The sequence below is a fragment of the Triticum dicoccoides genome, chromosome 7B (assembly GCF_002162155.2).
Source record: "Triticum dicoccoides isolate Atlit2015 ecotype Zavitan chromosome 7B, WEW_v2.0, whole genome shotgun sequence".
Classification (NCBI taxonomy): Eukaryota; Viridiplantae; Streptophyta; class Magnoliopsida; order Poales; family Poaceae; genus Triticum; species Triticum dicoccoides.
The window spans coordinates 504,129,213-504,148,248 of record NC_041393.1 but is presented as its reverse complement, the minus strand read 5'-3'; the positions used below and the strand labels follow the sequence as shown (position 1 = coordinate 504,148,248).

Here is a 19,036-nt window from a genome sequence, read left to right as displayed (position 1 = left end):
TCTGAGTGAGACCACCGCCGCTCCTGCCTCTGGCAAGTCCCGCCGCCCGTCTCTCGAGGAGGGAGGGGGGGGTGGCGAAGGGAATCCTAAATGCACGGATGGGTACTAACGGAGGTAATATGGACCCCCCCCCCCCCCGAATTTCATGTGGGTGGGACCCTCCTTCCTCCTTAATCTTCATTGAGAAAATGACACCTAATGCCAGTCATTTTGAATCCATAAAAACATGTTTGTTCTGTCACTGCAACATTACTCGTCTTTTTATGGCCAACCAAAATGTAAAACATAAAGATAAAGACTTCCTTCATTCATAGAGTTTCAAAACTAGGGGGGTGGGGGCACATGGCTGGAATTTCATGCCCATTTGAATAGTACATGATTAATTTTACCAAAATATGTGTTGAAGTGAATGAGCCTTTCTTTAAGCGTCCGCATAAGCATTGGTTCGTGCCCTTCCAGTTTCAAAACGTTATTTAGGAAAATTATCTAGTATTTTGTCATATAAATCAAACAACTCACATATAAAAAATTCATAAGATCTCAACCCTCTATTTTCTGATAAAATCGATTGAATTAAAGTGGCCTTAAGTTTTTCTTTTTCTTCTTTTTCGTTATAGCCAGAGGAAGAGGCCACAAGCTGCCAGTTTAATACCTCTTGCACAAAAATAATCCCTCCGTAAAATAATATATAGGGTGTAATAAAATATATTAATAACAGAGCGAAAACCGGACGAGGAAGGAAATGAAAATAGGCCCTAGCAAAAAGGCAGAAAACAGACGGCATGAGCTGTTGCTGTCATCCACAGGCGTAGCTCCACGCCATGGCTGAGTCACTGACCCCCTTTAATAAATCCAAAATCCGAAGGATAGCGCCATCAACACGCCGTCACGTTTCACTCTTCGGCTCTTACATCCCCCTCCGGCCTCCGTTGCCATCTCTCCCACCCCAACAACCACTCGCTGACGCCCAGGCCCCTCCTCCCCTCGGCCCTCCTATAAATACCGCTCGCGATTTGCCGCCTGCAGAGCAGAGCCGAGCATACCCATTACCGTCTTCTTGGACCCTGCTTCTCTGCCGTCCTCGCCGCTGCGAGCTCCGATCGGCAATCTTTTCTCCGTTCAAGATGACCATCATCATCGAGCAGCCTCAGTTTGGTGAGACTCTTCTTACCCATATCATTTGCGTGCTCCTCTCTCTGCTTCTTCTTCTTGAATAATTCCCTTGCCTGTTCTTGTTGAGTTTCTGTTCATGTTTCTCGGAGGTTGAGTGCGCAAACAGAACGTCGTGGGATAGGCGTGGTGCTGATATTTAGCTCGAATTTCTGTTGGCCGGTTGCAGATGCGGCGGCGGAGAGGAAGGTCGCCGGCGACCAGGGGGAGCTCGTGCTCGACGGCGGCTTCACCGTGCCGGACTCCAACGCCTTCGGCCACACCTTCAGGTGAGTTCTCATGGGTTTTCTTTCCTCGAGCTCCCATGGTTCTTGGATGAAAAAAATCATCAATTCAAGTGAGACGTTTTAAGGCGTGAACCATGTTTCTCCTGTTGAAATTTTGTTTATGTCCCACGAGAAAGGACAAAACAAAGGGACTAGCTAGGGGGCAGTCTGCTGAAATTTCTGAAGCCTTAGAGCGAAAACAAGCGCACCACATTATGTCTTCTTCCTCCAACCATTCTCTCCCTAACAGATCGTGTTCTGTCCTGTATTCTTCTGCCTCCCGCCACCTACTGCCACCGGCACGGCCGCATGCTGCCGCCACTCGCGGCCGGCGGCGCTCCAGCGACAACCTCGCCGCACCGCCCTCCCCTCAACCTCTCCCCACCATCATGCTTGCCTTCGCCCCGGAGCATCCCTCTAAACAGGCGAACCACGTGAGATTTTCGGATGAACCTGCACCCCGCAGCACCCCTAAGATAGACAAGGAAGTTGCTTCCCCATGCACCCTCTGCATCCCTAAGATAGAAAAGGAGGTTGTTGCTTCCTCTGCACCCCCCTAGCCCCCACCCTAAGATAGACAAGAATGTTATGCATAACGGTATTGGTAAGAACCTCCTAGAAGCAGCTGAAACCAATAACACGCTGTCCTCCTGCTAGGGAAATTGACTAAAATTGGAGTAGCAGAAGTTAAACTGGGCAAGAATCTTATCATTTTCGCAGAAAGAAAAAAGAAAAGAAAAACTTGACAAGAAACTCCCACTGGATATGCTAGGAAATTGAGTAAAATGTCCATCAGAAACATTTCTCTGTATCTCAGCTTTCAAAGTCTTCCGTTTTTTTCTTTCCGCGATAAGCAGAGCTCGCACGGCAGGGCATTGTCTCCACACGCACTCCATGCCACATGCTTATCAAACCTTTCCGCGTATCAAATTGATAACTACTACAACCCCTGTTCCTAAATATAAGACGTTTTGGCGGTTCAGTTAAACTGCGAAAACGTCTTACATTTAGATATAGAAGTGGTATATGAACAATACTGAAGTGGGAACTGATACATGCCTCCAGGGACTACGACGCGGAGTCGGAGCGGAAGAAGACGGTGGAGGAGTTCTACCGCGTGAACCACATCAACCAGACGTACGAGTTTGTGCAGCGGATGCGGGATGCATATGGGCGGCTGGACAAGACGGAGATGAGCATCTGGGAGTGCATCGAGCTGCTCAACGAGTTCATAGACGACAGCGACCCTGACCTGGACATGCCACAGATTGAGCACCTCCTCCAGACCGCCGAGGCCATCCGCAAGGACTACCCCGATGAGGACTGGCTTCACCTCACTGGCCTCATCCATGGTAACTAACTAACTTTTACACGTGTAGACTTTTTTTCAGAATCTTGAGAATCAGATCCCTCACCAGATTCTTTTAGAATCTTGAATCCATTTCGTTTTACAACCATAACTACCTAGGGTCTAGAGTGTGTTACAAGGTTCCACAATCCCATATTACACAAGGTCATTACTCTCCTGGCATAATTGTATCTGTTTTTTCCCCGGGGATAACCAACAATAGTACATTGTAGTCCTCTTTTGGCTCACCTAGAACAGCCACCGGCGGACAGACCGGCCCCGCATACGGTTCTTTTTTCTCATGTGAGTTGCCACGGTGTGCAGATCTGGGCAAGGTGCTGCTGCATCCCACCTTCGGGGAGCTACCTCAGTGGGCAGTCGTAGGTAAATCAATCGGCAAAACACTTGCAGATCAAACCTCTCCAGAGCCTGTCCCAAATTCAGCTCTGAATCTTTGACGAGCTTCGTGGCATCTTTCTTCAGGTGACACCTTCCCCGTCGGCTGCGCGTTCGACGAATGCAACGTCCACTTCAAGGTAAGCACTTGGACCCTATGAGCCGATCGAAGGCTGAAGCTTTGCTTGCTCTCTGACTCTGTCTCTTTCCCTGCGATGCGCGCAGTACTTAAAGGAGAACCCTGACCACCACAACCCGGAGTTCAACACCAAGTTCGGGGCCTACTCCGAGGGGTGCGGGCTGGACAACGTGCTCATGTCATGGGGCCATGACGACTACATGTACCTGGTACACCCTCACTCGTTCCTCGCCTTCGCCGTGGCGCCCTCGTTCGTCGCCGACGGTGAAGTTTGCGCATGCCGTGTTCTCTGAAATATTGTTTACGATGTTCGTCTTCAGGTTGCCAAGGAGAACAAGACCACCCTTCCTTCTGCAGGGCTGTTCATCATCAGATACCACTCCTTCTACCGTAAGCGCGCGCCGCAATAGCTTTGGTTACTTTCTTTCTGCATGCCAGGGTAGAAGTTTTGAGTTTCAAAGTAACTAAAACCTTGCAAATATTTTGGTATGCACGAACGATTCAGCCCTGCACAAGCATGGAGCCTACATGCACCTGATGAACGAGGACGACAAGGAGAACCTCAAATGGCTGCACGTCTTCAAGTAAGCCGATATACAGAAATGAAATGGAGTAGATTTAAAGGATGGGAGAAATGCAGAAGCTGAGCACGATCTCTGTTCATCGTTCTTGCAGCAAGTATGACCTGTACAGCAAGAGCAGCGTCAGGATCGACGTCGAGGAAGTGAAGCCCTACTACATGTCGCTCATCGACAAGGTAATAATAGTGATTTTGTTTCGGCTGCGCTCACTGACATCTCTCTTGAGAGTCCTGTGATAGGCAAAATATCTGACGCGATGCTTCCTCTCTGAATTTTCCCAGTACTTCCCGGGGAAGGTGCGATGGTGAGGAGGCCGCACCCAGACACGGAACGGAACCCAGACAACATATGATAGTTTATTTACCTTCGTCGAAAGCAAAAAGGATGAAAGATTGTTCCAAGCTGTCGTACGTGTATGGTGCGTGATACTACTATATATACGGATCCATGTCACATCCAAGTTGAGCGAGCGTTGCCAGTAGGGCCATCAGCCATGCGTATTATGCGTATACTTAATAAAAATTATTTGCCGGTATTTGTTGTCTTTCGAGTGTGCTCTGTTCTACTTCTACGGTTGTAAACGAAATGATTTTACTCGCCTTGCAAGTACATACAGATACAGTATGTGTGAAAGTATGTGCCGCTTGCACTCTTCTCTGGTAAACGGAATCTGCTCCTTGGAAGCTGAAACACGTGCGCAAATTCCTTCCCAAAAACTTGACGAGGGAATCTCTAAAAATATAAAGCACGTGCTACAAAAGAGGTTTCATACAGTCTAATTTTTGTGACATATAGTTTATATTTTGTGCATTGAATTTATGATCAAACTTTAGCCCAAAATAAGAAGGGTCTGATACACCTAGACAAAGGGAATACAACTTTGTTTTCTCTCCTCGTCTATTTAATGCCACATCTTTCATATGTCTTTAGGTAACAACACCTACCTTACACTTGTTGGAGATGCTCCGAGAATATCACTTTTTCCGTGGGGAGTAGAATTAGGGACCGTCTATTTAATAGGTGTCTAAAAAATGTTTCCACTAGTCACTTCCTTTCATGACCATCGGAACAATATCCAATTGCCTGAATCATGTCGCGACATGTTCATCTTCTTCCTCCCGCACGGCAGTTCCTCCTCCCCTGTAGCCTACCCTGCCCATCCGCCTGCCTCCACCACCCCATGGCCGACGGGCGTTGCCGCGAACCACTCCATCGCCCCGCACTCCCTTCAACCTTCCCCCAGCACCGTTACGAGCCACCTCCCCGACCATCCTTCTAAGCCCCGCACCACCGGTCAAACTCTGGCGATCCCCTTCACTCACCCCACCCTCACCCGTAAGATAGATAATGGGTATGTGACTTTCTTCTAATATAGATAGTGAGGCCATAACTTTTCCTAAGATAGATAGTGGGCTTGTTCTTCTCCAGCGAGGTTGGCAAGAAGGAGGAAGGTAGAAAGGAAGGAAGAAGATGAAGAAGAAAAAAGTGACTGATGCAACATAAAATTTTAGGTACTTGAAAAATAGCAAAACCGGTAGAATTAACAGCGCCTCTCTCAACCAAGGATCACGGCGCTGATGGTCCTCGGACGATGGTAACTAATGTGGCATCACCGATGCTGGCAATCTCGCATGTCTCAAATCGGGCGGTGATTCAAAATCCACTTCCGCTAGAGGATGGGCCTGCCACGGGTGAGCCCCGTCAAAAAATTCACCACACATTTAAAAATGTTAATGCATTGTTAAAAATTGTTTGTGAACTTTTAAAATAATGTTTATACCGTTCAAAAAATTGTTAGTGACATTTAAAAAATATCAGGCATTTCAAAAAATTGTTGAAGATATTTTGAGAAAAAAATTTATACATTGTAAAAAAATGGTCGCAAAATTTAAAAACAATGTTTCTTACACTTTCTAAAAATGCTTGTGTCATTTAAAAAAATTATTCATGCATTTCAAAAACATGTTTGTGACACTTTTTACAATGTAAAATAATATTCAAGTGATTTTAGAAAAAATTCGTAGTACCATTGAAAAATGTTCAATATGTATTTGAAAAAAATGTTAAAACATGTATTTCAAAATATATTCATGGTGTATTTAAAAAATGTTCAATGTATATCTATAAATTGCTCCACGTGTATGCAAAAAATGTACATCATGTATTAAAAAGTTGACATGTATTTTAAAAATAAAAAAGAATGAATCAATAAAACAAAAAAAATGGAGAAAATTGATATAAAAACACATATAAACAAAGAGAAAGAAAGACAGCACAGGCCTCTGAAACCAGTTGAAACCTGTCCATAGAATCTTATCAAAATCACTACAGAAGCTATAGTGTTGGCCAACCCGCTAGACTCGCGCCAGACGCGATACGACCTAATATCTTGTTGCGGCGAGATATAGCTCCCTCGGAGGCCCGAGAACGGGCGCCCTATGTCTCACTTTAAGCGAGAACTAGGGAAACCATAGCGTCAGGACATCGATGGGTTGGCCCTGGTGTGCCGGAGAGCAGAGCCTCGTTTTTTTTCCCTCTCACATTTTTTGTTCCATTTTTTGATTTCTTTTTTTACAATATTTTATACTTTAAAAAATTATAAACATATAAATTACAAAATATATTTTACATAATATTGAAAAACTGGTAATCATGCATCTGAAAAATGTTAGAAGTGTATTGAAAAAAGTGTTGACCATGTGTGTATACAAAAATTATACAATGTTCCCCGCAATATATATATATATATATATATATATATATATATATATATATATATATATATATATATATAATGTTTTTACAAAGTTGATAAATTAATTTTAAAAATAAAAATCAAGTTTTTAAGAAAAATATTAAGTAAGATTTTGAAAAATGTTAGTCAAATATTTTAAATATGTTAAATGTAAAAAATGTTAAACTTCATTTAAAAATATTAAATATGTCTAGAAAAAATGCTGGTCACTTATTCGGGAAAAGGTAAATTTGTATTTGAAAAATATTAAATGTGTATAGAAAAAATGTTGACCATGTATTAAAAGAATTTAAAACTTATATTTACAAAATTTGAAATGTGTGTAGTAAAAATGTTGACCATGTATTAAAATATTAAAGTAGTATTTGAAAAAAATTAAATGTGTATGTATTAAATTGACCATATAGAATGTTAAACTTGTATTTTAAAAATGCTAAATGTGTATAGTAAATTTTTTGATCATGTATTCAAAAAAGTTAAACTTGTATTTGAAAAATACTAAATCTGTGTGACCATGTATTCAGAAAGTGTTAAACTTGTATTAAAAAAAATGTTAAATGTGTATAGTAAAAATGTTGACCATGCATTAAAAAATTTAAATTTGTATTTGAAATTTTTTAAATATGTATATAAAAAATGCTGACAGTGTACTAAAAAAATGTATAACTTATATTTGACAGATGTTAAAGGTGTATAGTAAGAATCTTGACCATGTATTCAAAAAATGTTGAACTTGTATTTGGAAAATACTAAATGCGTATAGAAAAATGTTGACCATATATTCTAAAAGTGTTAAAATTGTATTTGAAAAATATTAAATGGTTATAGTAAAAATGTTGACCATGTATTCAAAAAAATGTTAAACTTGTGTTTGAAAAATGTTAAATGTGTATAGAAGAAATGTCGGCGATCTATTAAAAAATGTTAAACTTGTATTTGTAAAATGTTAAATGTGTATAGTAAAAATCTTGATCATGTATTAAAAAAATGTTAACTTGTGTCTGAAAAATGTTGAATAGTGAAAAGGGAAAACCGAGAAAAGGAATGGGAAAGGGAAAGAAACAAACAAAATTGAAGAAAAGGGAAAGAAAAAAAAAGTGAAATCCGGAGAAAGAAATAAAGAAAACTGGAGGAAAATAACAAAAATGGAATAAAAATGAGAAATACTTGTAAAACCGGAGGAAAAATGATGAAAACCAAGTGAAAAAATAGAAAAAAAAGAAAACTAGTGGAAAACCGCCTCCTTTCACATCAAGTGTGTCTGGCCCAACTAGTTACACATAAACTGGACGTGGGCGTAGTGGCTAGCAGCACAGGTGATCTCCTAGTTGCCCAGGGTTCGATCCGTGCAGCTCCCCTCTTTTCCTTTGGACGTCGATATGGACCGAACGTTCGGTCTGGGAGCATCCCAGATCTAATGTTTCGTTTGGTACGGGTGGGACATCGATCAAACGACTCATTCGGGAGGAGAAGCGCCGCAGCATGTACGCCCCATCCACCGGGCCCTATAGAACTTTTTCCTATGAAACAAACGAAAAACAAAGCCCATATTAAGTTATGACTACTAAAGGCTAGTTTTTCTGTGACTAATAAACACTGGCCTTTTGCACAACAAAATTACCATGTTCTGTTGCCATTCTATGAAACTTTTTGCCATGTTCAAGTTTATGTTTTCAAAATGGCTCAAACAAGGAAGAAGTCATGCCAATCTGTATCTTTACACTATGAAATGTTGCCATCACTATGAAGTTTAGAAAATACGAAAAGTTGCCATGAAGTTTACATATAGATAGAACATGGATACAAGATGGCATCAAACATATGCACAAAAAAAGATATGGTGAAAATTGTTCTCTCTAGACAGATATAATTTTTTTGGAGAAAATGCAGAAAACATCTTAAGTTGTAATCACATCGTACATGTAATCCCCATGGCAAAACAAATTTCGAAGGATCAAAACTTTTTGCCATGGCAACAAATGTTTTTGACATCTTAAATTATCATGGCAATTTGCATGTTTCTAAACATCTATTACTTTGCCACGTTTTTTAACACCACAAGTTGTCATGGCAAGTTTGCCATGTTTTCTACCATCTTTAGTTGACATGGCAAGTTTGCATGTTTGTGAACATGTTAACTAAAGAAGTTTTCCATGTTTTCAAACAAACTTAATTAAAAGAAGTTGCCATGCTTTTGCACGTCTATAACTTTGCCATGTTTTTGAACATTTTAAATTGCCATGGCAAATTTGACATGTTTTTTAATATTTTAAGTTGAACATCTATAACTTTGCCATGGCAAGTTTGCATGTTTTTTAAAATGTTAATTAAAGAAGTTTGTCATGTTTTTGAACAAACTTAATTAAAAGAAGTTTGTCCTGTTTTTGCACATCTTAAATTTTGCCATGGCAAGTTTGCCATGTTTTTGAATATCTTAAGTTACCATGACAAGTCTGCCATGTTTTTGAACATCTATAACTCTGCCATGTTTTTGAACATCTTAAGTTATCATGTCAAGTTTGCCATGTTTTTGAACATCTATAACTTTGCCATGTTTTTGAACATCTTAAGTTGCCATGGCAAAAAATAATAATTTTCCGTATATTTTAAAGTAAAAATTGCCAATAAAATGAAGGTATAATTGCCATACCAATAAAAGTAAAAAATTGCCATAGCAAAATAAAAGGTTAACTTGCCATGTATGTTCAATTTAAATTGCCATGGCAATAAAGGAAAAATTGCCATGGCAATAAAAGTAAAATTTAAACGGCCAATTTTGAAAAACAAAATTGCCCGTGGCAAATAAAATAAATAAATTTTTCCATGGAAAAATAAAAATAAAATTTGCTAAATTGTTTCTAAACTAAAAACATGGCAATTTTGCCATGGCGTAAATTGAAGACATGACAACATTAGTGGGGAAACATGTTCTCATGGCAAAACTGCCATGGTAACAAAAGGTGTTAAGTTGCAATAAAAAAGAGATTTGCCATGGCAAAAATGTGGGGAGTGTAAAAAATTGGAAATGTTAGGGAACACTATTCTTTTTGTACCATGGAAAATTTACTTTTTGTGGGAAACATGACAATTTTTCTCTTTGTACAGTGGCTAATTTAGTGCAACAAGTTTTTGATTTAACATAGTTTCTTTTCCTAAAAATCATGATAAATTTGACATGAGATTAGAAAATGATAAGTTGAAAATCACAAAAAAAGTTGCCATGGTAAATTATGAGACATGGGAAAATTGACAACCTATAACAACTAGTTTTTCCCTAAAATCATGGCAATTTTTCCATGGCAAAATGTTGAGACATGGGAAATTCAGAAAAAATAACAATTTGTTCTCCTCCTAAAAATCATAGAAAAACTGCCGTGTACAACAAATGTTAAGTTGCCATCAGACAACGGATTTAGAAAAATAGTGCCTCCAAATCAAAACCGATCAGGCAATAAAACACACTGAGTTATCTAGCAGATCAGAGCATGAGAACAAATGGTACTACTAGCGAAAAATGCACCACACCAACTGATTTGCTTGTCGGAGGAATGCTATGCGCTTCCTTATAACCCCCCCACCCCCCCCGCCAGTGCAGCCAGACTCGTTGGTCGTGGTCGTCGTGGGTGTCCGGCTCACCCATGACGATCCCGGAGAGCCTCAGCGCTAACAACGGGTTTAGAATCTCCTCGCTGCGGCATTATCACATAGCAAAGATGAACTGAATTAGAATCGAGGATAGGGGAACAACCAACTCGTACCCGATAGCAAAATATGCAAGTCGCTCACAACGAAGAAAGCTAGCTCGAACTCCTGCACCGTACGCGCACGCCGACCACGGTAGCGCATGAAGCTCTACGTCAGAGTGGCACGCCGCGTGTGCTGCTCGTCCTGCTAGTGTTGCTATGAAGGAGACATTGACCATCGTCGAGTTCCACTGCAGGAAATGCGCTCCCGTTCGCGTGCGACTGTAACATCCACCCTCGTCTCCTTGAAGACAAGCTTGATGTTGTCGTAGTTGCCTGCCTCGCTGACGAGCCCCTATGGCTGGGGGCGGCGGGGAAGGAAAACATGGAGACTACGGCGGACAGTTGAGAGCGAGGAGGCGGAGGGGTGGGAAGGGGTCGCCTGCGAGGAGGCGGTGTGCATGAAGCAGGCAGGAGCACCAGGTGAGGGGCGAGAGAGTGGGGGAAACGGAAGGGATAAGACTACGCCTGCGTCGCGGCTCGAGTGGTGACCTAAGATTCAAACCGAACGCTAGCTACATCTTACATGTAGATCATGCTTCAAGATTACCCATGCAAATAGTTTTTCTCTTTCTTTGAAATTCTTTTTCTTTTCTTTGGGGGTCGAGAGGAGAAGACCACAATAAAAATGATGAGTGGCTCTCATATGCATTATTATTGATCTAACCACGAGCCCATATTACCTTGTCTTCTCCGTTGAATTAAATGTTTGCAGATTCCAGCTTAGTCCGATGCACGTACACTATTATTATTATCTACACTGTTCGGTCGTGCAAGTGAAAGGCAATAATAACGATATATGATGAAATGATTGAGATGAGAAAAGTTGGTATGAACTCGACCTATCTTGTTTTTATAAATATGATTAGTTCATCGTTCCTGATTCAATCCATTATGAATGAAACATGTTTGCAATGACAATTAGAGATTATAGTTACTCATGCCATGCTTAATTAGCTAGGAGTTTATAATGGTTTATCTTGCGTGCAAACATGCTATTAAAATGGTTATGATGTGGTATGATAATATGGTATACTCCTTTGAAAGATTCGAGTGGCTTGACTTGGCACATGTTCACGCATGTAGTTGAAACAAAATCAACATAGCATCCGAGATATTTATGTTCATGGTGATTTATATCCTACTCATGCTTGCACTCATTGTTGATTAATCTTAATGCATGTTCATGGTTGTTGTCGCTCTCTAGTTTGTCGCTTTCCAGTCTCTTTCTAGCCTTCACTTGTACTAAGCGGGAATACTGCTTGTTCATCCACTTCCATAAACCCCAAAGTTATTCCATATGAGTCCACCATACCTCCCTATATGGTATTTACCTGCCGATCCAAGTAAATTTGCATGTGCCAAACTCTAAACCTTCAAATGAAATTCTGTTTTGTATGCTCGAATAGCTCATGTATCAACTAGGGTTGTCTATATCTTCCATGCTAGGTGGGTTATCCTCCCGATGAGTGAACTCCGCTCATCATTCACGAGAAAATGGTCGGTAACCGGGATGCCCAGTCCCATGCTCAAATCAAATCAAAATAATTGCAAACAAAACTCCCCCAGGATTGTTGTTAGTTGTACGGTACCCGTTGTTTCGGACTAGCCATGGAATGTGCTCGTTGGTGGTGGGGGAGTATAAACTTTACCATTCTGTTTGGGAACCGCCTATAATGTATGTAGCATGGAAGATATCGAGATCTCTTGGTTGTTATGTTGACAATGGAAGTATGCCGGTCAAAATATTATTTATCTCTGTTTCAAAACTCGAGCTCTGGCACCTCTACAAATCCCTGCTTCCCTCTGCGAAGGGCCTATCTATTTACTTTTATCTTGAGTCATCATCCTCTTATAAAAAAGCACTAGTTGGAGAGCACCACTGTCATTTGTATGCATTGTTATTAATTTACATTGAGTATGACTGTGACTGGATCTCTTTTACCATGAATTACAATGTCTAGTTAGTCCTTGATCTTTAGGGGTGCTCTGCATTTATGTTTTGCGGTCTCAGAAAGGGCTAGCGAGATACCATCTTGTTATATCATATTATGATTGTTTTCATAAAGTGTTCTCATTCGAGATTTATTATTATTGCTCGCTAGTGGATTATGCCATTGATATGAGTAAATGTGAGACCTAAGTGTTATTGTGAAAATGGTTAATTCATAATCTTTGCTAAAAACTTGAATGCTGGCTTTACATATTTGCAACAACAAGATCAAACAGAGTTTGTAAAAGTTTTTCTTTATCACTTTCAGTTTGTCAACTGAATTGCTTGAGGGCGAGCAAAGGTTTAAGCTTGGGAGAGTTGATACATCTCCAACGTTTCTACTTTTACAAACACTTTTGCGCTTGTTTTGGACTCTAACTTGCATGATTTGAATGGAATTAACCCGGACTGACGCTATTTTCAGCAGAATTGTCATGGTGTTATTTTGGTGCAGAAATAAAAGTTCTCGGAATGACCTGAAACTTCACGGAGTCACGTTTTGAAATTAATAAAAGATATTGACAAAAGAATCAACAGAAGGGGGCCCACACCCTATCCACGAGGGTGGATGGCCCCCCTAGGGCGCGCCCCCTGCCTCGTGGGCCCTCTAGACCTCCACCGACCTCAACTCCAACTCTATATATTCACGTTCAGGGAGAAAAAAATCATAGAGAAGGATTCATTGCGTTTTACGATACGGAACCGCCGCCAAGCTCTGTTCTTCCTCGGGAGGGCTGATCTGGAGTCTGTTTGGGGCTCCGGAGAGGGGAATCCGTCGCCATCGTCATCATCAACCATCCTCCATCACCAATTTCATGATGCTCACTGCCGTGCGTGAGTAATCCCATCGTAGGCTTGCTGGACGGTGACGGGTTGGATGAGATTTACCATGTAATCGAGTTAGTTTTGTTAAGGTTTGATCCCTAGTATCCATTATGTTCTAAGATTGATGTTGCTATGACTTTGCCATGCTTAATGCTTTTCACTAGGGCCCGAGCGCCATGATTTTAGATCTGAGCCTATTATTTTTTCATGAATATATTTGAGTTCTTGATCCTATCTTGCAAGTTATAGTCACCCACTACGTGTTATGATCCGGCAAACCCTCGAGTGACAATAGTCGGGACACTTCCCGGTGATGACCGTAGTTTGAGGACTTCATGTATTCACTAAGTGCTAATGCTTTGGTTCGGTACTCTATTAATAGGAGGCCTTAATATCCCTTAGTTTCCAATAGGACCCTGCTGAAGGAAATATGCCCTAGAGGCAATAATAAAGTTATTATTTATTTCCTTATAATCATGATAAATGTTTATTATTCATGCTAGAATTGTATTTACCGGAAACATAATACATGTGTGAATACATAGACAAACAGAGTGTCACTAGTATGCCTCTACTTGACTAGCTCGTTAATCAAAGATGGTTATGTTTCCTAACCATGAACAATGAGTTGTTATTTGATTAACGAGGTCACATCATTAGTAGAATGATCTGATTGACATGACCCATTCCATTAGCTTAGCACCCGATCGTTTAGTATGTTGCTATTGCTTTCTTCATGACTTATACATGTTCCTATGACTATGAGATTATGCAACTCCCGTTTACCGGAGGAACACTTTGGGTACTACCAAACGTCACAACGTAACTGGGTGATTATAAAGGAGTACTACAGGTGTCTCCAATGGTCGATGTTGGGTTGGCGTATTTCGAGATTAGGATTTGTCACTCCGATTGTCGGAGAGGTATCTCTGGGCCCTCTCGGTAATATACATCACATAAGCCTTGCAAGCATTACAACTAATATGTTAGTTGTAAGATGATGTATTACGGAACAAGTAAAGAGACTTGCCGGTAACGAGATTGAACTAGGTATTGGATACCGACGATCGAATCTCGGGCAAGTAACATACCGATGACAAAGGGAACAACGTATGTTGTTATGCGGTCTGACCGATAAAGATCTTCGTAGAATATGTAGGAGCCAATATGGGCATCCAGGTCCCGCTATTGGTTATTGACCGGAGACGTGTCTCGGTCATGTCTACATTGTTCTCGAACCCGTAGGGTCCGCACGCTTAAGGTTACGATGACAGTTATATTATGAGTTTATGCATTTTGATGTACCGAAGGTTGTTCGGAGTCCCGGATGTGATCACGGACATGACGAGGAGTCTCGAAATGGTCGAGACGTAAAGATTGATATATTGGAAGCCTATATTTGGATATCGGAAGTGTTCCGGGTGAAATCGGGATTTTACCGGGTTACCGGAAGGTTACCGGAACCCCCCGGGAGCCATATGGGCCATCATGGGCCTTAGTGGAAAGGAGAAAGGGGCAGCCCAAGGGGGCTGCGCGCCTCCCCCCTTCCCCTAGTCCTATTAGGACTAGGAGAGGTGGCCGGCCACCCTTCTCCTCTTTCCCCCTTTGGGGATTCCTAGTTGGAATAGGATTGGAGGGGAGTCCTACTCCCGGTAGGAGTAGGACTCCTCCTGCGCCACCTCCTCCTGGCCGGCGCCTCCTCCCCCCTTGGCTCCTTTATATACGGAGGCAGGGGCACCTCTAAACACACAAGTTGACACAAGTTGATCCACGTGATCGATTCCTTAGCCGTGTGCGGTGCCCCCTGCCACCATATTCCTCGATAATACTGTAGCGGAGTTTAGGCGAAGCCCTGCTGCTGTAGTTCATCAAGATCGTCACCACGCCGTCGTGCTGACGAAACTCTTCCCCGACACTTTGCTGGATCGGAGTCCGGGGATCGTCATCGAGCTGAACGTGTGCTCGAACTCGGAGGTGCCGTAGTTTCGGTGCTTGATCGGTTGGATCGTGAAGACGTACGACTACTTCCTCTACGTCGTGTCATCGCTTCCGCAGTTGGTCTACGTTGGGTACGTAGACAACACTCTCCTCTCGTTGCTATGCATCACATGATCCTGTGTGCGCGTAGGAATTTTTTTTGAAATTACTACGAAACCCAACAGTGGTATCAGAGCCTGGTTATTGATGTTGATGTTATATGCACGAGTAGAACACAAGTGAGTTGTGGACGATACAAGTCATACTGCCTACCAGCATGTCATATTTTGGTTCGGCGGTATTGTTGGACGAGACGACCCAGACCAACCTTACGCGTACGCTTACGCGAGACCGGTTCCCTCGACGTGCTTTGCACAGAGATGGCTTGCGGGCGACTGTCTCTCCAACTTTAGTTGAACCAAGTATGGCTACGCCCGGTCCTTGCGAAGGTTAAAACGGAGTCTATTTGACAAACTATCGTTGTGGTTTTGATGCGTAGGTGAGATTGGTTCTTACTTAAGCCCGTAGCAGCCACGTAAAAAATTGCAACAACAAAGTAGAGGACGTCTAACTTGTTTTTGCAGGGCATGTTGTGATGTGATATGGTCAAGGCATGATACTGAATTTTATTGTATGAGATGATCATGTTTTGTAACCAAGTTATCGGCAACTGGCAGGAGCCGTATGGTTGTCGCTTTATTGTATGCAATGCAATCGCGATGTAATGCTTAACTTTATTACTAAACGGTAGTGATAGTCGTGAAAGCATAAGATTGGCGAGACGACAACGATGCTACGATGGAGATCAAGGTGTCACGCCGGTGACGATGGTGATCATGACGGTGCTTCGGAGATGGAGATCACAAGCACGAGATGATGATGGCCATATCATATCACTTATATTGATTGCATGTGATGTTTATCTTTTTATGCATCTTATCTTGCTTTGATTGACGGTAGCATTATAAGATGATCTCTCATTAAATTATCAAGAAGTGTTCTCCCTGAGTATGCACCGTTGCCAAAGTTCGTCGTGCCCAGACACCACGTGATGATCGGGTGTGATAAGCTCTACGTCCATCTACAACGGGTGCAAGCCAGTTTTTGCACACGCAGAATACTCAGGTTAAACTTGACGAGCCTAGCATATGCAGATATGGCCTCGGAACACGGAGACCGAAAGGTCGAGCGTGAATCATATAGTAGATATGATCAACATAACGATGTTCACCATTGAAAACTACTCCATCTCACGTGATGATCGGTTATGGTTTAGTTGATTTGGATCACGTAATCACTTAGAGGATTAGAGGGATGTCTATCTAAGTGGGAGTTCTTAAATAATATGATTAATTGAACTTAAATATTATCATGAACTTAGTACCTGATAGTATCTTGCTTGTTTATGTTGATTGTAGATAGATGACTCGTGCTGTTGTTCCGTTGAATTTTAATGCGTTCCTTGAGAAAGCAAAATTGAAAGATGATGGTAGCAATTACACGGACTGGGTCCGTAACTTGAGGATTATCCTCATTGCTGCACAGAATAATTACGTCCTGGAAGCACCGCTGGGTGCCAGGCCTGCTGCTGGAGCAACGCCAGATGTTATGAACGTCTGGCAGAGCAAAGCTGATGACTACTCGATAGTTCAGTGTGCCATGCTTTACGGCTTAGAATCGGGACTTCAACGACGTTTTGAACGTCATGGAGCATATGAGATGTTCCAGGAGTTGAAGTTAATATTTCAAGCAAATGCCCGGATTGAGAGATATGAAGTCTCCAATAAGTTCTATAGCTGCAAGATGGAGGAGAACAGTTCTGTCAGTGAGCATATACTCAAAATGTCTGGGTATAATAATCACTTGATTCAATTGGGAGTTAATCTTCCGGATGATTGCGTCATCGACAGAATTCTCCAATCACTGCCACCAAGCTACAAGAGCTTCGTAATGAACTATAATATGCAAGGGATGAACAAGACTATTCCCGAGCTCTTCGCAATGCTGAAAGCTGCAGAGGTAGAAATCAAGAAGGAGCATCAAGTGTTGATGGTTAACAAGACCACTAGTTTCAAGAAAAAGGGCAAAGGGAAGAAAAAGGGGAACTTCAAGAAGAACGGCAAGCAAGTTGCTGCTCAAGAGAAGAAACCCAAGTCTGGACCTAAGCCTGAAACTGAGTGCTTCTACTGCAAGCAGACTGGTCACTGGAAGCGGAACTGCCCCAAGTATTTGGCGGATAAGAAGGATGGCAAGGTGAACAAAGGTATATGTGATATACATGTTATTGATGTGTACCTTACTAGAGCTCGCAGTAGCACCTGGGTATTTGATACTTGTTCTGTTGCTAATATTTGCAACTCGAAACAGGGACTACGGAATAAGCGAGCACTGGCAAAGAACGAGGTGACGATGCGCGTGGGAAACGGTTCCAAAGTCGATGTGATCACGGTCGGCACACTACCTCTACATCTACCTTCAGGATTAATATTAGACCTAAATAATTGTTATTTGGTGCCAGCGTTGAGCATGAACATTATATCTGGATCTTGTTTAATGCGAGACGGTTATTCATTTAAATCAGAGAATAATGGTTGTTCTATTTATATGAGTAATATCTTTTATGGTCATGCACCCTTAAAGAGTGGTCTATTCTTATTAGATCTCGATAGTAGTTATACACATATTCATAATGTTGAAACCAAAAGAATTTCAGAGTGAAGTTGAAAATCATCGTAACAAGAAAATAAAGTTTCTACGATCTGATCGTGGAGGAGAATATTTGAGTTACGAGTTTGGTGTACATTTGAAAAACTGTGGAATAGTTTCGCAACTCACGCCACCCGGAACACCACAGCGTAATGGTGTGTCCGAACTTCGTAATCGTACTTTACTAGATATGGTGCGATCTATGATGTCTCTTACCGATTTACCGCTATCGTTTTGGGGTTATGCTATAGAGACGGCCGCATTCACGTTAAATAGGGCACCATCAAAATCCGTTGAGACGACGCCTTATGAACTGTGGTTTGGCAAGAAACCAAAGTTGTCGTTTCTTAAAGTTTGGGGCTGCGATGCTTATGTGAAAAAACTTCAACCTGATAAGCTCGAACCCAAATCGGAGAAATGTGTCTTCATAGGATACCCAAAGGAAACTATCGGGTACACCTTCTATCACAAATCCGAAGGCAAGACATTCGTTGCTAAGAATGGATCATTTCTAGAGAAGGAGTTTCTCTCGAAAGAAGTGAGTGGGAGGAAAGTAGAACTTGACGAGGTAACTGTACCTGCTCCCTTACTGGAAAGTAGTTCATCACAGAAAACTGTTTCAGTGACACCTACACCAGTTAGTGAGGAAGCCAATGATAATGATCATGAAACTTCAGATCAAGATACTACTGAACCTCGTAGACCAACCAGAGTAAGATCCGCGCCAGAGTGGTACGGTAATCCTGTTCTGGAAGTCATGCTACTAGATCATGATGAACCTATGAACTATGAAGAAGCGATGGTGAGCCCAGATTCCGCAAAGTGGCTTGAAGCCATGAAATCTGAGATGGGATCCATGTATGAGAACAAAGTATGGACTTTGGTTGACTTGCCCGATGATCGGCAAGCAATTGAGAATAAATGGATCTTTAAGAAGAAGACTGACGCTGATGGTAATGTTACTGTCTACAAAGCTCGACTTGTCGCAAAAGGTTTTCGGCAAGTTCAAGGAATTGACTACGATGAGACCTTCTCACCCGTAGCGATGCTTAAAGTCCGTCCGAATCATGTTAGCAATTGCCGCATTTTATGATTATGAAATTTGGCAAATGGATGTCAAAACTGCATTCCTGAATG

At 41.8% G+C, this 19,036-nt stretch overlaps 1 protein-coding gene across 1 annotated transcript; it reads left to right on the top strand.

The window, feature by feature from the left end:
* Window positions 1–1,011: 1,011 nt before the first annotated feature.
* On the top strand, window positions 1,012–4,515 carry LOC119337574 (probable inositol oxygenase). The gene is made up of 10 exons (XM_037609736.1): window positions 1,012–1,155; window positions 1,340–1,439; window positions 2,502–2,788; window positions 3,109–3,168; window positions 3,268–3,320; window positions 3,406–3,528; window positions 3,640–3,709; window positions 3,825–3,903; window positions 3,995–4,076; window positions 4,182–4,515. The coding sequence occupies exons 1-10, from the start codon at window positions 1,125–1,127 to the stop codon at window positions 4,206–4,208; spliced, it is 912 nt and encodes a 303-aa protein (XP_037465633.1). The 5' UTR covers window positions 1,012–1,124; the 3' UTR covers window positions 4,209–4,515.
* The last annotated feature ends 14,521 nt before the right edge of the window (window positions 4,516–19,036 follow it).